This window comes from Corylus avellana, chromosome 2 (assembly GCF_965113065.1).
Source record: "Corylus avellana chromosome 2, dhCorAvel1.hap1.2, whole genome shotgun sequence".
NCBI classification, from domain to species: Eukaryota; Viridiplantae; Streptophyta; class Magnoliopsida; order Fagales; family Betulaceae; genus Corylus; species Corylus avellana.
The window spans coordinates 8,740,339-8,762,727 of NC_142491.1; the positions used below are offsets into that span (position 1 = coordinate 8,740,339).

Below are 22,389 nucleotides of genomic sequence, written 5' to 3' on the forward strand. Positions count from 1 at the left end.
TCCGACTCAGTCCTCGAGGCGGGAATACAAACTCATGCGGCATTTGCAGGTGCCGTCATTCACACTGCGCTGCACTCAGAGAAACTTGAGTAAGTGAGAATGGAGAGAATCCACGTGGCCGTACGTGCGAGGCCACTCTCAACAGAGGAGGCTAAGACCAGCCCTTGGCGAATCTCCGGGAACTCCATTCTTATCCCCAACAACTCCTTCAAGTTCGAATTCGGTAAAATCCACGTTTCCCTCTCAATTTTCCCTTTAGACCTAACATTCTTTTTCTAAAACTACTCAAATTTCTGGTTCGTAGATCGGATTTTCGGTGAAGATTGCAAGACTGTCGATGTCTATCAGGCTCGAACCAAAGAAATAGTCGCCGCAGCAGTTCGCGGCTTCAATGGTACGCCGAGTTATCTCTATCTATTTTGGAACAACAATTTCTGCTCCGTTGGCTGTGATTTTTATTTTTATTTTTTATGATTGGCATTATTTTATCATTTATATATGTTTGTTTTGTTGTAGGCACTGTGTTTGCTTATGGACAAACAAACAGTGGGAAAACGCATACAATGCGAGGCTCGGCCACAGAGCCGGGAGTCATTCCTCTTTCTGTCCATGAATTGTTCGAAACAATTCAACAGGTACTTACTATATTGCTTCAAATAATGAACTCTTCCTGTTCCACTTAAAACTTTCATTTGTTGAGTTGTTAGATCTTGCCTCGAGGAAAGCAATGATATTTTGAGATCATTTTATGCTATAGGTATTGTGAACTTGAAGGCAACTTTTCTGTGATGCTACCTGATGATCTTGATTTCTAGCGCTTTGGATTTTTAATTTTGTTCAACTGTTTTACCACATTGGGATATGGGCCAAGTAAATGTTATAAATCTGTTTTGTACATTAGGATGTGGATCGAGAATTTGTTTTACGAATGTCGTATATGGAGATCTACAATGAGGAAATAAATGATTTGTTGGCTCCTGAGCACCGAAAATTGCAAATTCATGAAAGTCTTGAGGTACTGTGCTATTTACTATAATAAATTTATGGTAACTTGCTGTTACTAACTTACTGTTTATTCTGTTCCCCTCATGTTTGTAGAGGGGGATACACGTTGCTGGTTTGCGAGAAGAAATTGTTGCCTCTCCCGAGCAAGTCCTTGATTTCATGGAGTTTGGAGAATGTAATTTTTACTTTGTATATTATCTTACATATTTTTTCCTCCATTTAAAAAGTGCTCAAAAGCACCATTTTCACTTCTGTAAATGCTGCCTATGTGGATTACATCCCTCCTCGTACTTTTCGAGTAACATTTTACTTAGCTTAAAATAATATGGGTACTTAAGTTCAATTCTTGACTTTTAAAGGCTCCCATTTCTGAGCTTTTACATTTTTTATATCTTCACCTATTTGAACATTGATTAACTCAGTCGTCAAATATCTATAATCTTTCTCTCCCTGTTTCAAATCCCCTCATACTCTCCCTTACGAGGGGCACTTTTGGTCATCCCTTATACTGCTATCCCTTGCCGTAAAATATACCGGCCAAGGGTTGCTTATTTTATATTTTTTGACTTTAATTTCAGCTCATCGGCATATTGGAGAGACAAGTATGAATCTGTACGGTAGTCGGTCACACACTATCTTTCGCATGGTATAGTTATTCATCCTTCCCTTCGTACTTGTTATATGGTTAAATATGTTCATCTTCCTTATCATTTATTTGAATAGATAATAGAGAGTCGGGACAAAAGTGAAGATGAAGATATTGTCAGTTCTTGTGATGCTGCCCGTATATCAGTTTTGGTAGGTGATTGCTGAAACTATCATTTATTTTCCTTTTTTATTTTTTTTCTTATTTGGTTCCTTCTTTTTATTTGTATTCGTGTTGATGGTTTGTTTTGATTGCACTTGGCATGATGGATGCTTTTGTTATTCTTTCCTCCAGAATTTAGTGGACCTTGCTGGTTCAGAACGTGCTGCAAAAACTGGAGCAGACGGTGTTAGGCTTAAAGAGGGTTCCCACATTAATAAAAGCCTGATGACACTGGGAACTGTGATTAAAAAATTGAGTGAAGGTGCTGAGAGTCAAGGGTAGGTTCCTTGATTGCTTAAGAATGTTATATCTTTCCATATGTACTTGAATTTATTCAATATTTGTTGCAGGGGTCATGTTCCATATCGAGATAGCAAACTTACGCGCATTTTGCAACCTGCCTTGGGTGGAAATTCAAATACAGCTATAATATGCAATATCACGCTTGCACAGGTTCATAGAGTCATTTCATGCTTCATTGAGATTGTTGTGTAAAGTTTATTAAGCTTTGCAACTCCCTTTATGAATCATTTACTAGAAGTCTTTCATTCATATAAACAGTAAGTGTAGAACATTGCTTTTAGGATTCCAACATGTTTTGAAGACTTGACTTTTGCAACCTGCCTTGTGTGGAAATTCAAATACAGCTATAATATGCAATATCAGGCTTGCACAAGTTGATATTCATAGAGTCATTTCATGCTTCATTGAGATTGTATTGTAAAGTTTATTAAGCTTTGCAACTCCCTTTATGAATCATTTACTAGAAGTCTTTCATTCATATAAACGTCAAGTGTAGAGCATTGCTTTTAGGATTCCAACAGGTTTTGAAGACTTGACTTTCCAAAGGATTTTATCATGCATGTGTGTGTTGCATGAACTTTATATACATCTTTTCTTTGGGACTAATTGGTTACTGACTCATTGGTAAGTCACAAAAACTATTTGTTTCAATGTAAAATATTTTTCATGGAAAAATATTTTTTACAAAAATCACTGATTTTCTGCAGTTTGGGTGAAACCTTGAAAATGATTTTGAAAGTATTTTTACTGTTTATTTTGCTTTGAACTTTAATCTTGAGTTCTTCGCCATGTTCCCTTACCTGCCAACGAATCTAACATCTTGCTCCAGACATGTGACTATGTAAGTGTCCACCTGCCCACCCCTTTGTTACCCTCTTCGCTTTCTGCCAAGACCCCCTCAACCATGTCATGGTCATTTTCTGACTCTGATTCCATTGCCTCCTCTTTGCCCTTAGCCCTCTTGCTGCATCCAGAGACCGCCAACACCGTTGTTGACACGAGCATAGGGATGCTACTCGCCTTCATGATCATTAGATCAAACCCTTTACTTGGATGGATGAACCATCAGGACCCCCTTTTATCGAATTATACCACAGGTTGTTGGAAAGTCTGCATCATCCACCCTTTTGCTAGCATAGGATGATGTCGCCTTTGGGGACATGATTGGGAAGAAATTTGTGGTGTTGTTTTTGCTCCCCTAGTGTTGGGGAGATAGTCTCCATAGAGATGGGGAGGTTGGAACAAGAGGTTAAGAGCTGGGTGGGAAGAGGAGGAGAGGAGGGTGTTGTTAGCAGAGGGGTGTGGTAAATTTGTTAAATTTAATCTTAATCTTCACTAAATCAACAAGCAACCGAACCACGCAATCCTCAACGAAACATGCTGGAACGTGCTCTCCCCCTCACGCACTGATAACACTCACGGGAATGGATAAGTGCACTTGAGTACAAAGGCCAAATAGTTGCCATTATGTAGTTATATAGTGTTAATTTGATTATTACTTCCATGCAAAAGAAGGATGGCAAAGCCAAAAGAATGCTTGTAGAAGAGAATGGAGAGGGAATGAATCTCAATGAAAAAACAATAAAAGCTGTTCTATAAGAAAAATGAAATACATTGATAGGACTATTACTTTCCTCGTACCTAGTTTGGATCCCCTTTGTTAGTGGAGCAATCTAGATTGCTTAATTCTTTGTGGTACACTGGTACTCTATTCCTCTTTAGGCCTTGTGTGTTTTCTTTCCTTTTTTGGAACCCGTCATGGATTTGATAAATGCTGATGATCAGGGACGAAACCAGGAATTCTTTTCGAGGGGGGCCAAAACATAAAGACATTAACTTGTAACTGATATATATGCTCCAGCTTGGAAGATACAAGCAGATGAAAAACAACTAGAAAAACATACTCTTACAGTAACCTAGAGTCTTGTAGTAGCGAAGCTTCTCTTCTTTGTGTATTATTTTTTTCTCAATTTTTTGGTGTTTCTCGGTTGTCTGAATTTTCCTTTCTCAATTTTTTTCGTTTTTAATTTCTTTTTTGTTATTGTTTATTAGGAACTAAAAACTATTATAGTTATTAACTAACAATTAGATATATTGTAGTATGCAATCAATGAACTTAAGACCCTGTTTAATTTTTTTGGTTTATTTGAAGTTATTTTATTTTGGTTGTTTTGGTGCCTTAACTTAGTTGATACCCATATGATAATGTATTTCACATTGTAGAATCATTTATTGACTTAAGACCCCGTTTGATTTATGTAGAAAACTTATTTAAATTGAAAAAAATCTTTCGGTGTAAAATGTAAAAGCTTATGCTTTTCCGGAACTACCTCAATATGATATGTTTATTGGAGATTCTAAAATTTCAGCATGTAATATTCATTAACACTTCAATATCAATAGAATTCCTCAAGGCTATCAAGTTCTTCATGTCAAAAACAAAGAATTAAACCAAAAAAAAAAAGGGGGGAGGGGTGGAAGAACCATGCAAGATTGGGTCTTTTTATGAGTTTTTTAAATGAAATTTGGGTATTTATAATTGGTCATAAAAATGTTGAGTTCATAAGGGCCAAACTTAAATTTTATCCCCAATATTATATACATTTCTCATATATATATGTTTTGACTTTAAAAAAAAAAGGTTTTGAGAATTGGGGGTGGTCATGGCCCCTACGGGCCACTCTTGTATCCGTCCATGCTGATGATGATCTTGCATTTGTTGTTTTTATTAATTTTTATTTGGATTCTCTTGAAGCTACCAAAGCATTTGTCATTTTAATTCTTTATTATTGCTATAAAACCTGGTCAAATCGTCATATATCATGAATGCTGGGGTTTCATTTATTTAAAAATGCTTGGTGGCATTGTTGATGGAAAATCAAAACCACTTTCAACATAATGATTCTGGTATGTGCTTAGATATCTCTATATTCTTGATAAAAGCCACTGAGTATATAAATGATAAATATGATCAAATTATAGTTACTATGGCTATTGTACTTATCAAAAAAAAAAAAAAAGTTACTATGGCTATTGTGAGGATGTGACTGAGATATAGGCAAGTGTCTTGATTTGTTGCTAGAACAAATGATATTTGAAGTATCCGTCATTACTCTTGTATATCATGATAAATCGACATTTTGACAGACAGTCGAAACTAGTAGCCAGTGGACATTTTCTCATATTTATTTACATTAAAAATGAGAAGTTGTTTTTCTAGAATATACTGATAGTTTATGTTATTTTCTGTTCCCTTTGATCTACGTTATAAAATTTGAAGCTCACACTTCAATACAACTTGGTTGGGTTCAGATGGCCAGGTTAACATGAAATGGAAAATTCGGAGTACTGATGAGAGGGGAGACCATATAGCAAACACAACTATGTACATTGGCGGAACTGAATTTTAGGAGAGGGGAGACAAAATTAAAAAATAAATAAATTTGAGGGGTAAACAATTAATTTTGAAGGGTCCATCTCATAAAAGAAGTGGTATTCTGATCGCTATCTGTTCGCACCAATTTGTTTCTGTTGTATATTTTTTTTATTTGGAGTAAGTCAGAAATGTACATGGCGAGGTCACAACTTTGGAACGCTCATCCACTTGCTCTACGGACTTCCCAAGTATTTCTTGAAAATTGTATCCACTAATTCGAACTATGTTATGTACATTTCATTTTTCTCAAAGTTCTCCGAGAAGGAATTTCATTAAATACCAAAAGTTAGATTTTACAACTATCAACCAGGGGATATTGAGACTACTTTGGCACCATATGGGCACAGAAAAATTACTTTCTTTTGTGATTTATTCTTTGCTTGCGTATTTGTGTCTTCTGCATCGTGTGCTGTTGTTTTGAGATGTACTCCCTATCTTGATTGCTTAGTACCTTTTGTTTGGTGGCAGATTCATGCAGATGAGACTAAAAGCAGTCTCCAGTTTGCAAGCAGAGCTTTACATGTTACAAACTGTGCTCGTGTGAATGAGGTTTTGCACTAATTTTGCTTGCATAGTGCCATGATCTCTTTCATTTGCAATCTTTCTTGCAGTCAAATTCAAATTCCCTTCAAGATGTTTTATAATACGGACTTACTTTGGGCTTTTGGCTGGTCTTTGCATGCTATACGTTGCTTTTTCTCTGCTTTTATTTCAACTTAGTTCGTTGTTTCATGCCAGATTTTAACAGATGCTGCTTTGCTAAAGCGTCAAAGAAAAGAACTTGAGGAGCTTCGAGCCAAACTGCAGGTTTGTCCAATTGTTATAATAGGTTTAGGTTTTTGAATGGAGTTAGTTATGAAACGTTAATGGAAAGGTTGGCCAGGTTAACATTTGCCTTGTTTTTGTTGTTGTTCTCGTTTCTTTTTTTTTGGGGGGGTGGGGGGGACTTCTGTGTTTTAGGGTTCTCATTCAGAGCATTTAGAAGATGAGATCCTCAATCTGCGGAACACACTGCTACAGGTTTGACAATGTTCATTTTATGATTTTTTATATCATTAGAATCTGTGTCTCTTCCGGAGCCATGTGCTTTACTACAAGTAACAAATAGGCGAAAAATGCCACTCAGGAACAAAAGTTTACCCATGGTTTGCCACAGACCTTTTCCTCTCCGTTTTCTTATACCTGGTTTTGGGACCTAATTTCTGCACTTCTGGCAGGTGGACAATAAGTTAGAGGAAATGCAAGTGGAATATGAAGATTTGTTTTTAAAATTTGAGACTCAGGTTATTATTTTATGCTGGTGTTTTTTTTTTTTTTTTTTTTTGAGACAGAATTTTCTGAAAAGCTACAAAAGGTGGCCACAACCCCATATACACTGGAATTGATACTTTTGTTCTTTTTAAGACATTAGACAATTGTGGTTCCTCTTTTTATTAATATTATGTTTTGTTTTGTTTTTAAATTTTTGGTGCAGAGAACTATGGATGAGATACAAAATGATTTTTTAACCAGAAAGTGGCTTCAAGAGCAGGTTTATGTCAATTTTTATTTTCTGCTTACCCTATAGGTTTCTTATTTAATTTAATTTTCGAAAGTGTCTATCTCATAGATTAAGATGTTGGAAACGGAGAGGTCTTCGAGCCAGCAAAATTCAGATAGTATTGTTGAGGTGGCGAAAGAACAGAACATATGCGCTAGGGAAAAGTGTGAACATGTAAGTCTAAATCATGCATGATTTTGCTGTGTGATTTAAGAGTGAATATATGCTTTAAAAATTTGATTGAAGTCATCTAGGAATTTGAAGCTTGAGTCTATTATAGTGATAAACTTCATTGGATAATGAAAAAGTTAAGTGTACTCCATATGAATTGTAATGAATACCTTCAACCCCATATGAGTTCTCAATTACACTCGTCATGTTAATTTTCCAAATGCTAAAGTCATTGCACAAGGCAAGCAATTATCCTTTTACTATTATTATTATCATTATTATTAGTATTATTTTATAAGTAATTCAATATTGTTAGAAAATCGCAGAGAGGGCAACCCTAGAACATATAAAGTATATGAGGGAATCCCCTAATTAGGAGAAAAAGATGAACAAAATTTCAAAAAATCATAAAACTAGAAAAAAGCAAAAATCATTATTATGTTTTTCAATACTGATTTTCTCTCTCCGCTAGAAGACAAAACAAAAAAGCTCTCTTCTCTCTCTTCTTTTCCTTCCCAGAGGAGGTGTGTGAGGAGTAGTTGTTTGTCTCGGGCTGGTTGCCAGTGGTGGTGAGATGGGTTTATCAAGAAGCTGGTCGGTGGAATCCAAAGATTTTCAGATGATGGTGATGGATGGTGATACTAGTTTGATATTCAAGGAGAGAAGCAGGGGTCTAGTGAGGTCCATAAGGTTGGGAAGTAGTGAAGCAGTATGGCTTTTGCACATTTTTGAGGAGTTGATTTCAGTGAAGGATTCAAGGGTGGTTAGAGATCAATCTAAACCAGGGTACCCTCGAGTGCTAGCCCAGAAATGTTCTAATAGGTGTGGCAGATTTTTGGTGGTTGAAGAATGTGAGGGGAGGGAGAAGCGTAAGGCAGTCATGGTGTCGGAAGGAAAAAACCAGATAGGGTGGAGTAAACTTGAGTCTGAACTGCAAATAGCCATAAGGTTTTTTCAACCACATTTGGCCCAAAGGAATGATGCAGTGAAGAAGAAGAGAAGTTTTACTGAGGTGCTGCAATCCACGTTGCGACTGAATGAGGAACTATTTGGGCCATCATCTGAACCTATTGCTAGGGTGCCCAAATGGTTGTCGGAGGGAAACATAGGTCCAGGCGAGTCACAGACGAAGAAGTTTAGTCAAGTCCCTGTTCCAGCTAGTTCAGGTCCAGTGACCATCCTCAAGTCTCCGGCGGGTTGTCCGGGGACATCAAAGGGCAAGGAGAAGGATAAGGGAACTTTGTTGGAAGATGAAGAGAGGCAGAGTTATGCCAATGAATTTCCGGCTATTCTGTCGCCGGTGCAATATAGCCTTTCGGCAAATCCAGCTCTGGTGAAAGCTGTTTTGTTGGGTAGCGATGCTTTGTCTCATGCAATGGCGGTTAAGAAGGGATGTACTGGACCTGATAGGAAGGAATGTTTTGACAGTGAGTACGTGGTATTTGGAGATATCGCATATGCCAACCTAAGAAATTCATTGGAAAAATTACAGCTGGAGATTGGGTGTTGCTTGGAGAGGCTGGCAGTGGGCAAACGGGCTCCGTACGTCAATAGGCTTTCGGAGCTTGGGCTTGCGCAAACCAATTCTGAAGTCTTGGAAGGAGATGGCGTTCAGCCCAACCAGATGATGGGCGTGACTCACGCGGTAGATGCTGGGCCCAAAAGGTATGGTAAGAAATATAAGAGACTAAGGCCGAAAAGAGTGAAAAAATTCCAAAGGACTAGGATGACGACCAAGTTAGGAGATCTAGGTGCTTCTTCTTTTGTCCAGGCATCTTTTTACACTGGGTCAATCTCAGGTGGGTTCATCGGCAATATCTGAGATGGGTATATTCGGAAAAGCCCCGATCAGTGTGGTGGGTATGGGGCTGACCGGCATGATGAATGGTGTTTTACACTTGGGTTGACGACAGAGGACGCCGATGAAGCAAATGGAGGAAGCGGGCGAGGTGTGGCTGGCGATAGGGGCCTAGATCCTCTGGGAACACCATTTCTAAAAGTTTCATATAGTACCACAAAATCATGAATCATAATACTAATTATATAATAATAATAATAACAAGAAGATTGGCGACGACGACAACAACAAAAATTTCACAACCTTTCAAAGCCATGCAGCAAGCTCTTCAAGATCTATTAACAGGTGGAATATGTATCATACCTCTGTCATTCCTTTTGATAACATCATGGTCTCCACATTGTATAGCTTAGTATTCTCTTGTATGAGTTCAATGGAAGCTTCTCCTTTGCGGACCATATTGCCCTTTCCTCCTCAATTTCCAAAAGGGAATCAGATAGTTGCTACAAACTCCAAGATACAATCCAATGACCAACTTTACAATAACAAAACACAAAATTATATAGCAGATATAGGGTATACTCTTAACCCAAATTTAGGAAATACCATTGCCAGCTCTTCCTTTTCTTCTACCAACTTTTTCATAGAGTTTTCCATCTCTTGCTGGTTGGATTTAGATTCTTCCAAACAATGACTCTAGAATGAGAAGAATACGATTCCAAATTTGAGGTTTTAGAGAGAGAGAGACAGAGAGAGAGGAAAAGAAGAAAAGCATTTTAGTTATTTCATAATCGACATGGCAACAAAGAATCATGAAACTGGGTAGATATAAAAAGACAAATGCAGAAGCTTACAAAAGCTGAATTCTCTTCCTGCAACACATTCAGCTCCTTGTTTGATATGATCTGCTTTGTGGCTACACCATGCTACACATTGTAAGTACATTTAGTTAAATGTCTTTGATGGGTCTTTGATGGGTCTCCAATGTTTAAAAGAGTTTTCTCACCTAGGAAAAATTGTCTTTACCGTGCAATTCCATTTTGTTGTTGGCTAGAGTGTAAAACACTCCAATTCTTATACTATTGTTGTTTTGTCTTTATTTTCTTTTTCTTTTTCTGGTGTTCAGGAAGAAAGCAAAAAACTGGAAGTTCTTGCATTTGAATATGAGACAGATATTGCTCCTTTGGAAGAGGAATTGGCTGCTTCATATAGGGAAAAAGAAGAGGTTACATCTAGAAATGAGGGTATGGCTTCAGAAATAGAAGCCCTGTCCGAAGAGTTGAACATAATGAAACAAAAGGTGCAAACATAAAAACAACTGTCTTGAGTAGATATAGGATCATAACACCCATATGTTATTACTTTTAAAGAAAGGAAAAAGCTCAAAACATGCATGCAAAATTTTCATGTGAACTAATGTGGAGACTCTCTTGTCCAGAAAAAGAAAGGAAAAACCTAGATGTCATCTGTGCAAAGTGCACAATGAAGTTGCCAATCATTTTTATTATATATATATATATATTCTTGTTTTACTTATAAAAAAAAAAAAATCTAACTTTTAGGGCTGGGCATCCACCTGATCGGGATCGAAATGTTCAATACTGTATAAGGAGTACTTAAATGGAAAATGTATCAGGAGAATTGATTTGTGTGTGCATTGATGAGTAAATGATCTGATGTCATATAACAGATCATTTGACCGCTAATCTTTTGACTTCATGGACATGGTTGTCAGTTTGGATTTTTCTGAAACTTCTAGATGTTTCCAACTTCAAAGTTCACTCAAATGTTTTTTTTTTTTTTTTTTTGTACTTTGTAACAGAACATTGGAGGACGAAAGTATGACTTGTGCAAACAGGAGGTAGGTGCCTCTTTTGGGCCTTTAAGGTTACACCAGCTTCATGGGTACAACATTGTTTGTGTAACGTCCATAGTTACTTGCTGCTATTTATTGCTTTTACCAATAGCCAATAATTTATTTGGCTGAATTATTCTATATATGATTCCAGGATCGCCAGAGCCCCCGTTGCATATTGGAGGCTATGGGTACATCTGAATCAGAAGATTCAGGTGAAAAAGTTCCTCACTGCACCCGCGTAGCTGGAAATAACTGCATTTGTACTAGAGTATCCTCGTGCAAAACAATGAAATGCCAGTGCCGAGCTGCTGGGAGTAGTTGTAGGACATCATGTACTTGTGTGACTACAAAATGCACCAACAGAGGATCTGCCTCGAACAACGAGTTGGCATGGGTACAACATTGTTTGTGTAACGTCTATAGTTGCTGCTATTTATTGTTTTTACCATTAGCCAATAATTTATTTGGCTGAATTATTCTATATATGATTCCAGGATTGCCAGAGCCCCAGTTGCATATTGGAGGCTATGGATACATCTGAATCAGAAGATTCAGGTGAAGACAGAGATGATGCTGATTGGGTAAAGTCAGAAAAGAGGAGGACAAATAATTCTAAAGCCATCAAAAGTGTCTCCTGTTTGTGTACCAGATTCTCCTCGTGCAAAACAATGAAATGCCAGTGCCGAGCTGCTGGGAGTAGTTGTAGGACATCATGTACTTGTGTGGCTACAAAATGCACCAACAGAGGATCTGCCTCGAACGACGAGTTGGATGAGTTGCCGGGAACATATATTTTTGAAGACAATGGGAGCAGTTCAGGGTCTGTTGAAAAAGAGAAGAGTTGCGCACTTGCTTTTCATGGTGCCATGTTACTTCAGAGTGCACTTGTCGAGAAGCCTTTCGAGGCAAATGATGAAAATGGGCCTCTGTCCGACGACTCCGACATTGGGAACACGTTGGTATGTTTGATAAAGCTTATGAGTATCATTCTTCACTTATTTCATCATTGCAAATCCAATGCTGTTGGGCTCCATTTTGTTATCTTATTATTATTATGATTTACTTCTCATGTTCATCGTAATTTGTAACTGATGCAGGGCCAAGTCAAAAGCACCCAAGTCTAACCAGAGAAAGAAATGAAATCGCCTGGGACGTCAGTGATGACTGAAGCATCCTTTTCCTTTTTTAGCAACGCCTCATGTACAGGCTTTTTTCACATCATTTTTATACATTACGCTGGCAATATAGGATGGGTCAACTTTGCCCTGAAACCATGACAGTAAAAGTCATCTTTTGAATATTAGTTGTCTCCTTTTCTTTAGCTCTGTTCAATATCAAGTAAAATGTCTATCTAAACAAGCCAGTCTAATTTTCAGCAATGCAGAGTAAACAAGTTAAAAGCTTAAGCGCACACAAAAATGATATAAAAAGTGAACCCTAACTCTTTATTTCTTAAATGACCAAAACAATTTGCTTCTTTAATAACATCTCAAGGAATCAATTTACTTTTATATAATTGTGGCACTAAAATAGGCATGTATTTGCCTTCGGCTAGATAGATTAGTCACTCTTCAAGAGTTGTGCCAAACTATTAATCTTATCTTATCACCCAGGGATAAAAGGGCCTTCATGTGTATGCATCGGCAGAGGAATGTTGAAACACGCCCAACAAGTGGAATATCCACCCTACGCCCCCAACCGTAGGGAAATTCTTTAAGAACTTGTGATACTTGCCAAAGAAGCCCAAAACATGGTAATTTTACTTGCATCTCTAAATTTTGATGCTAGAAAGCAATTGTGTTGTAAAAAAAAAATCATCTATGGTGAGATATGTGGTTATTTTTCTTCTCTACACGAAAGCTGTGGCTGCTCATCAGGCCACCCAAAGAGGTAGAGCGCTTCATTTGCTTCTTGTCTCGTTTTGCTTTTTCCAACAGCCTTCCCATCACTTTTTCTCACTACCAAAAACCTGAAAACAAGCAAAGAGGGGGACTTAACCTCTCGCTGACAGTTGACAGTTGAAGATGATTACAGTTAACTACTCAAAAGGCATTTCAGTAGTTCATGAAATGCCTTTTGAGGTATATCAACAGAACCAACACGTTTCATTCGCTTCTTTCCTTCCTTTTGCTTCTCCAACAATTTCCTCCCCCGACTAACATCCCCACCATAGCACTTTGCAAGAACATTTTTTCTCATAGCCGAAATCCGAAAATCAAATTCGACAGACTTAGGCGAACAGTGACAGTTAAAGAAGCGATTACACTAAAACGGAGGATAAAACTTTGCAATGAAAACACTTACACAATTGGCATAAATAAAACACTTGAAAACTTACTAAGGAAATGGAATTTTTCTGATAAATAATCATAGTTTTCTTAAAAAGCGCAAAGCCACAATTCAAGTACACATGAAGTAGACAAGAGAAAAAAACTACAATTTGCAGCAGCTGCCCAGAGAAAGAGTCTTAAAAAATAAATCCTGTAATTCCCTTAAGGTCCTCTAATGATCCTCAAAACTACAACTGTTACTTTCCTTCCATAGACACCACTAAGGAAATAGAATATTACGCTAGGTCAAAAATTATGTATGAGATTTAAAAAGTTTCCAGTCCCTTTTAACCATGAAGAATTTACCAAAAGCAGACATGATGGCCTTCTAAAAACTTTAAAACTGCCCCAATGGGTAGCTCAATTGGCTGTGAACTACGTCTTATGAAGCGGAGGTCACTAGTTCGAATTCTCATCCCCCTTCCCCTGTGTGAACATGTCAAAAAAAAAAAAACTTTAAAACCATAACTTACGTCTCTCTCTCTCTCTCTCTCTCTCTGACCTTCGATCCAATTGCAGCTTTATTGTTATCTCAAACATTTGCCTGCTCAAAATCATAACATATTTGGCTACTGTGTAATAAACCAGAAAAAAACAAAAAATACAAAAACAAAAACAAAATTAGCAATTAAGACCAGATAGAGACCTGTCTATGAATTTTTTCAGTTTCTCAACCAGTTCACGAACAACACGCTGTGCCTTCAATTTATGAACAATTGTAGCCATGGCATCAACTGATTGTCCACTCAAGAGAACATCAAGTTTCACCAGATCAGATTGTTCATATCTGTCAACTACACCAGAGAAGACCATATGTTTTGCAGGCAGGCATGAATCCTGCATTTCAGAAGCATACAAAAGCACACATGCATAAGTTTATTGTCGGGAACTGGAAAATCTGAATTCAAATTGCAGGCAAAACATTTATTTACTAAAAGAAAACCCAGGAAAAACTCAGTGAGAAGAAAAAAAAAAAAAAATCAATATCCCCAAAATTAGTAATAGTCCCTCTCCTCAGAGGAAAAAATAAATTGAGAAAACAGTCCAATCCTAATGGTTAATTAGTAAAATTGACAGCCATTACCTCCAGTAACTATGCTAGTGATAATCTGATGGAATCATCGGCAGTGGCTAGCAATAAGAATAGAAGCTTTTACAAATATGGCTTTTGGCTGCCGAGGCAAAGCCAGATGGGGGCAGAACAAATTGCCCAGCACTAATACCTTTATGTTTCAAATTTTAAACATTTAAACACCCCAATCAACAGGATCTAACAATCTCATTAGCAAAGGAAAACTGAAGTCATGAAACAGGATTCTCACAGTTGTCACTCAGTGCATACATTACAAAGAAATTACATTCTAAGCAACATTACTCAATTCTCTGCAGCCTTGGTTTAAAATGCAATTAGGTAAAAAGTTCAAATGGCAAGAAGATTTTTCCCAGTGGATAAGCAGGAAGCTCATGACCGCATGATTGCTGCAATGAATTTAACAATCACATTGATAGATTGGATGCACTAAACATCGTCATGAGGTGTGTATGAACATCAGCAAGAAGAGAGCGCCAAGAAGGGTATAACACAACAAAATATATCATCCCAACACACAGAATCGCCTTCTGTTATTACTATGCATGCTTGTAAACTGCATATCTGCAATTCTGTATAAAATTCCAAGTTTTTATTTATCAAGCAATGATAAGTTCTAAAATATTCATATTTTAGCCTCTTAATTTACAATTGTAAATTTCTTAGTCTTGTTATTTTATGTTATTTTATTTCCCTTTTGTATTTTGGACAAAGTTTTCCTTCAAACTGGATTGGAGGAATTTTCTTCAACCTAATCTATAAAAGTGACATGTGTCTATTTTTTTAATAACATATGAGATGCACATGAGTTTTTAATAAAATTTATTACAACTTTGTTCCTACTATTAAAAAAAATATGTGTATCTCACATGTTTAAGTGACACATGTCACTTTTATAGACTAGGTTGAAAGAATTCCTCCAACCTAATTTGGAAGAAAACTTTGTCCGTTTGTTTTTATGTGTTTTTGTAGGTCAAGGAAGAAAAGGAGCTATTGTTGGAAATTTTGGACTTAAAGCTAAGTTTGGAAAAAGCTGGAGCAGTGCGATCGATCACACGAGACCTGTGCTCGAGCGCAAGCGTGCGCTCGCGCGCACAAGAAGCTGGCTCAAGCGCATCAGCGCTCAAGCGTCCAACACCAGATCGATCGTAGCAATGCGATCGATCGTAGGACGAGCGCACTTGTGCGTTGGAAGACAATTCAGATGCGGCCAGGACTTATTTTCCTTCCATATTAGGGTTTTCCAACTCCTAATTGTACTAGGACTTAACCCTACGATTTTACTAGGGTTTTTATGGTTTCTAGGATTTTTCTAGGCCTATAAATAGACCCCTAAGCCTCTTAGAAAAAACACAAGCTCTAGGAGAAGAATTGACGGCTCTTCAAGCTCAAGTTTTCAGGTTTATTCTTTTCCTTCTATTTTATTATGAAGATGTTTAACATCAAACTCATGTGTAACTAAATACTTTAGTAGGGCTAGATTGAAGCCCTAATTATGTCTCTTTAATATTTCAATATGAACGCATTTGTTACAATCATATTGTGATGCTTAACTTGATTATTTCATGTTTTATTAAATTCCTCATATGAATGTGCTTGGCTAACATATGCATGTAGTATGGATTAGTTATTTAAGTCAATTTGGATGACCGAGTCCTCGGCTTAGTAAAGTGACAAAAGAATCTCACCACGGATTCTTGGATTAATCAACATGGAAAACCGGGAGTAGACACCCATGCCCTAGGCCTTATATATTTGTTGATTTCCATTCAATTATGCTTTCTTAAAGAACAACTTAGTAGACACCCATGTTAAATCATTTAAAAAGAAAATAATTAGAGTAGACACTCATGCCTAATTCGTTGCTTAGGAAAATCAATAGCTTAAGGAGTATACACTCATGCCATTAGGTTGATAAACATTAAGTAATATTGATATGATTAGAACATTCATATTGTTATATTATTGAGTATGATTAGTGGTGGATATCAAAGCCCTACCTTTTTATAGATATTAACTCAAAATGAATCTTTTATTTTGTTTTATTTACGGAATTAATTTTAAGCATAATTTACGGCAATCCTCATGGAAATGATCTCTTATTTGCACTCTATACTTTTATTTTGATTTTGTGCATTTGCGAGTTAAAACATATATTTATTCGCCTATTAATTTAGGGGGATATTTGCACAACAAGCAATACCACTTACACTGCAACTGGATTCCTAGGTGCGGGAATATTTTTTAAATCCAATATACAAGTGATCTGTCACTTGCAGGGAAAAGCCAATATTAATACTTGACATGATGAAGATCAGGTGGTCATCCAACTAAAACATATACTTTTTGAGTCATTATTTTTCTCAACATTCTTTTAAAACTTGCCGTGCCATACTATCTATTATAAGACAATAAGAAACCAGTGTGTTATCCCTATAGATACAGATCATATTCCTCAGCTTATATAACTTGTTTATGTTGCTTATGAAGCTTCAAAACGCACTCAAATAAGTTCACATATCTTATAGACTAGTGTTTGTCACACATGATCCACGTATTTTTTTTTTTTTTTTTTTTTATTATTATTATTATTTTTTATAAGTCGATAAAGGAATAATCCTCGGCATGAACATGGCAAAGGAAATGGGTGTCAAAAAGTTGGAGGTCAAAAGTGACTCCTAAGTAGTGGTTGGACATGTTCGGGGCGAATATGAAGCTCGGGGAGGTAAAATGAAGAAATATTTGGTGAAGGTGAAGGAGATCATGGAATCTTTCGACAATATAATATTTACGAAGGTTCTTAGAGAAGAAAACTCACAAGCAGACGCCCTAGCTCATATGGGCTCCACAACCGAAGAGGAAATCATAACGGTTGGTCACCAGATCCATGAACTAGCCGAACCTTCAATTAGCCAAACAAGCCAAGTGGCATGCATTGAGGGGAAAGAGCAGAGTCCAGACTGGGGCCGCGACATCCTACAATTCCTCAAAGAAGGCAAGCTACCATCCGATAATAAATTGGCTTGAAAGATTCGCATCCAAGCAGCACGATACACGCTAGTCGATGGCGTTCTATATCGAAGGGATTACACCCTCCCTCTGCTCAAATGCCTATCCAAAGATGAGGCCACATACGTACTCAAAGAAATTCATGAGGGGGTATGTGGCAGCCACTAGGGAGGGAGAATGCTCGCCCATAAAGCCATCCGAGCAGGATATTATTGGCCAGGAATGAACCCGGGCTCCCACGAAGTTATAAAGCATTGTGACAAATGCCAACGCTTTGACAGAATGCTGGCCAATCCACCTGAAGAATTAAGCCTGGTTTCGGCCCCATTGCCTTTTGCGCAATGGGGAGTTGACATGGTAGGCCCGCTTCCAACAGGAAAAGGAGGATGTTGATTTGTCGTGGTTGCCGTTGACTACTTCACTAAGTGGGCAGAAGCAGAAGCATTGGCTACTATAACCACTGGAAATATAAGGAACTTCCCTTGGAATTCAATCATATGTCGGTACGGTATCCCGCATGCTTTTGTAACAGACAATCTGACAATGGAAAGCAATTCGATTGCGAACCTTTCCGAAGTTGGTGTGCCGAGCTCCATATCAAAAGTTATTTCTCATCTCCCGAGCATCCTCAGGCCAACGGTCAGGTAGAAGCAACAAATGAGACTCTAATGAAAACTCTGAAGAAGAAACTCGAGGACAAGAAAGGAGCATAGGTAGAAATTCTTCCAAAAGTACTATGGTCATATTGAACAACCATCTGAACGCCAACCGGAGAAACCCCTTTCTCCTTGGCATTCGGATCCGAGGCAGTCATCCTAGGCGAAATCGGATTGATCAGTTTCCGAGTGAAGCATTACAACCCCGAAATGAACGAAGAAGGAAAAAAACTAAGCCTGGATTTGCTCCAGGAAAAAAAGGATGATGCTCAGATAATGATGGCAGCTTATCAACAGAGGACAGCCAGACACTTCAATAAAAAAGTTCAGCCGAGGCAGTTTAAGATTGGAGACTGGGTCTTTCGGAAGGTCAGTATAGCCACCTGAGATCCAGCAGCAGGAAAACTCGGACCAACCTGGGAGGGGCCATACAAAGTTGTTCGAAGCCATAGATAAGGAGCCTATCATCTACAGGACACGGAAGGAAAGCCACTACCAAGACCTTGGAATGCTGAGCACCTAAAAATATATTATCAGTAATTTTCCATTACATTCATTTTTTCTTTGTAATTTTGAATTATTTATAAAAATCGATTTATGGCGACTCATTTAAGCGTCCGAGAACCCTTGGTCAAAGTGACCATAGGGCCCGATAATACATTCCCTGTCTTGCAGTCGCCTCAGAACAAGGGAGAGAACCCTTAAACAAAAAATCTCCTCGCATCGGAACAAGGGAGAGAACCCTTAAACAAAAAATCACCCATCTCGGGAACTAGGGAGTAAACTCTCAGCAAAAAAAATCTCCCACCTCGGGAACTAGGGAGTAAACCCTCAGCAAAAAAATCTCTCATCTCAGGAACTAGGGGTTTGAGTAAACCCTCAGCAAAAAAAATCTCTCATCTCGGGAACTAGGGAGTAAACCCTTAGTAAAAAAAAATCCTCAGTTCGGGAATCGGGGGGTAAACCCTTAACCCGAAGTCAACTGCTTGGGCTCTCAATCAAGAAGACCGAGGATTCATCAAACATGAGATTTTCAAGCACAACAAAACAAACAAGCAAGGCCAAAAAGACACAACACAACGCAGTAAAGGAGTCAAAGGTAACCATTTCATTTAAAGCTTCATATTGTGAGAATATTCAATCACAACAGATCAAATCATATCGAGTACATGAAATATCAAGTTACAGTAAACCCTCACGTCAAAAGTATCACATCTGGGCTCGATCTCGTACTCTACGTCCAAAGCGACGTTGTACAAATCACATTTGAGCAATCACCCAGGAATATGATGAACAAGAAAATTAAAGCCCAGGAAGGGCCATTACCGTTTATATCGAAGGCTACCGACGGTGACCTTCATCGGATGGACCATCTTTCTCAAGAGCCATAGCCTTCTAGAGCCGATATTTCTTACGAAGTCTCCGGCACTTCTCTTCCTCCTTTAAAAATAGCCGGTGGCAGAATAAAACACAGAGGCTTTCTCCAGTCTTTTCTCGTGAATACTCACGATATAAGCCTTGAGATCTGCAACCCGCCGGTTTCGCGACTCCAGCTGCCGGTCTCTCCAAGCTATTTGATAATCCTTCACTTCAATGTCGGCTGCCAACTTCGCCAACTGGATTGGAACAATCCACTAGGCACTGCTCTTGTGCCTCCAACAACAAGCGCAATTCGGCGATCTCAGCCTCGAAATCGTTAGGAGCACAAGAATGAGGCCGTTTAGTAGAAGGATGAGAGGAAGACGCCACGCCCCCAGGAAACAAAGAGGAGGCGGAAGCAGTCGATGATTCTGTCTCCGCCAAACTCCCAGAAGAATAAACAGAAGCCATGAAGGAAGAAAATGAAGAGAAAAAATAACAATCAGTCGAATGAAAAATTCTTTCAACCCTACGGGGTATTTATAGTGCACAAACCCTTGGGAAACGAAAGGTCACCTATAAATGTGAAGAGACATCCCGAGCAGAGTCGCCTAGGAAACTCAAATGGCAACACACCACGCGCCATACCATTGGAGGCCGTGCTCGTAATAATGATGAACTTTGAAACCTGAAACGATGGATACCAACAAGCTAGTGGAATATTTAATGACCGAGAATCACAATATATTCCAATCCTCGGGCATGGGGGGTAGGACACCCGACCACAAAAAAACGAGGGCATTTAAAGGTGCACAGAAACATCAAGACATTGGAAGATCAAAAACAACTTAGGTATGCATTCAAAGCAAAAAATATATGTCAAGAAGACCAACGGCAGTTCAGATAAATAGAAACAAAAATCCTTATACAAAACAAAACAAAATGTTTAAGTATGAGGTTCATCGGCATCATCATCTATAAGAATCTCGGGACTGAAGGGCTCGAGGGGGTAAATTTGCTTCCGGGCGGAACCCATGCACATTAACTTTCGGGGCATCGGGAATCAACTCCCAGCCTACGTCGACCATTTCGTCAACAGCTGCAGCTGGCACCTCTAAGAAATTTGACTCCATTGTGGCAGGATCGATGCCAAAATGATCTCTGCGGACGGTGATGTACCGATGATTCCAATGAAATCCGCGGGCCCACAACAGGTCCCGGAGCCAAGGAACAAATGACAGCTCCGCAAGATAACGAACCGCTTTGGCTTTCCAATACTGGTACCCTTGGCGAAATTGATCGCACCTGGATCGAGATGCCTCCAAATCATTTACAAGCTTCTCCCGGGCATCCTCCGACTGAGATATTTGAGCCTCAAGCATCTCGGAGAGTTTCCGAAAGCCCTCCTCAGAAACATGAACCTCAGAAAGCTCCTCAGCAATCTTCGCATTTTCTGTTGCCAATCGAGCAGCAGTAGATTCCGCCCCCGCATTCCGATTCCTCAGTTCCCGACTATCCCGCTATGCAACATTGACGCGAGTCTGAAGATGAGCATTATCTAACCTAGATTCATTAAGCCCATTACGGGTAGCTAAAAGCTCATCCTCCTTCCACGCCAACAGGTAACAGAGATTCTCTACCTCGGAACTAGGGTCCTGAGAGCTAGAGGCCCCTTGCTGCTGACTCAGTTTCTGAACAAACCCCCGCAGCTCGACTCTCTCATCAGCGTACTCCCGTTGACCCTTATGAAACTCTTTATACCAACTCGCGATAAGAGTGGAGCTCTACAGGAAGGGAAATCACATCAGGAACATCAGAGACATTCAGAAAGGGCAAGGAAAGGAATAAAGGAATAAAAAAAATAAGATTATCGCGTAGTGACAATGGACCAGTTTGTCCACAAACATCTCTGGAGTGGCCCGGGATCCGACGAAACCTGCCACTGACCATGGGAACCCGACGACTTGGAAGCTGGGCGCGGTTCCTTCAAAGCAGATGTCACATTCGCAAACAACTTCCCTGAAGATGAGACATTCTTGTGAGCTCGACTCTTCTTGCTCGGAGCCCTAGCAGGCGACTTTCAGACCGCCTTGTCACTAACCAGGTTGGGTTCCCCTAACGATCCATACAACTTTACCCTCCTGAATCTAGTATCCCAAGCACTCCAAAATAGCGGAGTCATTGACAATGCTACCAAAAAGCATCTGATCTGCATTCTCAGGGAGCTGAGAGAACTCCAAGATGCGGTTAACCCGGCCTCGCTGCTCCGAGCTCAATACAGGACACTCTTTCCCTGCAATAGAAAGGGAAGTAAGAACGTATGAGGAAGGATAAAGGAAAAAGAGGAAGAATTAAAAACACTTATAGCTTTCTCGAAAGATTCCCCACTCCCAGGGAACAAAATGTTGAACGGGCAAAACCTCGGACGCCGACGCCTCCCAAGTCCCGGATATGTAAAAAACTTGCTCCGCCCATTGCTTATTGTTGGAGAAAGTTTTCCTGAGCTCAATAAATTGGTTCTTCTCGCGAACCATGAAGGTGGCCGTCTAGGAAGTAGGGTAAAAATGGGGCCCAAATATATTAAAAAATTCGGGGATGGACAGGGTCTTCCCCAGAAACACAAAAGGCCACAACAGAAGGGTGGCAATGAAATAGTGCCAGCCATTCGGCATTAGTTGTGCAGGAGCTACCCCCAAGAAGGACAACATTTCTCTCACTATAGAAGAGAAGGGCAGACGAACTCTCGCCATGAACATACGTTCATCAACGCAGATTTTCCCGGGACCACCAACCATTCCAGTTGAGCCATCCGGAAAATGCAACAAAACCGATGAGGGTATGTTGTAATTATGGCAGAGCACCCTCTCATCTTCCATCGAGAAATAGGATCTTTACCGGCGCGCAAAATCTAAACGCAAAGATGAAGGAGATCTTTCACCGATCGGACGAACCCTGGCTGAAGTGCTACCTGAATGGCGAACCAAAGGAATCTCTGATGATTGCTCATTAGCGATTTCGTCAACCTG

At 39.1% G+C, this 22,389-nt stretch overlaps 1 protein-coding gene across 3 annotated transcripts; it reads left to right on the top strand.

The window, feature by feature from the left end:
* On the top strand, positions 1–12,222 carry LOC132167103 (kinesin-like protein KIN-7O). 3 transcript variants are annotated; one of them, XM_088513175.1, is made up of 20 exons: positions 1–223; positions 305–394; positions 517–635; positions 902–1,015; positions 1,099–1,180; positions 1,584–1,651; positions 1,729–1,803; positions 1,946–2,091; positions 2,164–2,266; positions 6,021–6,101; positions 6,291–6,359; positions 6,513–6,572; positions 6,770–6,835; positions 7,027–7,083; positions 7,162–7,266; positions 10,188–10,361; positions 10,884–10,922; positions 11,071–11,313; positions 11,414–11,878; positions 12,017–12,222. In XM_088513175.1, the coding sequence occupies exons 1-20, from the start codon at positions 100–102 to the stop codon at positions 12,041–12,043; spliced, it is 2,307 nt and encodes a 768-aa protein (XP_088369301.1). In that variant the 5' UTR covers positions 1–99; the 3' UTR covers positions 12,044–12,222. The 3 variants fall into 3 exon arrangements, with proteins under 3 accessions (XP_088369301.1, XP_088369302.1, XP_088369303.1); XM_088513176.1 differs by lacking the exons at positions 1,946–2,091; positions 2,164–2,266; XM_088513177.1 differs by lacking the exons at positions 11,414–11,878; positions 12,017–12,222 and having other exon boundaries at positions 10,884–10,966; positions 11,071–11,248.
* The last annotated feature ends 10,167 nt before the right edge of the window (positions 12,223–22,389 follow it).

Excerpts from the sequence above, each read along its gene's own strand:
- LOC132167103 (XM_088513175.1), top strand. The coding sequence starts at position 100 with ATGGAGAGAATCCACGTGGCCGTACGTGCGAGGCCACTCTCAACAGAG. Across the intron at positions 395-516 it reads AGCAGTTCGCGGCTTCAATG|GCACTGTGTTTGCTTATGGA; the intron begins GTACGCCGAGTT and ends GTTTTGTTGTAG. Across the intron at positions 11,879-12,016 it reads CCGACATTGGGAACACGTTG|GGCCAAGTCAAAAGCACCCA; the intron begins GTATGTTTGATA and ends TAACTGATGCAG.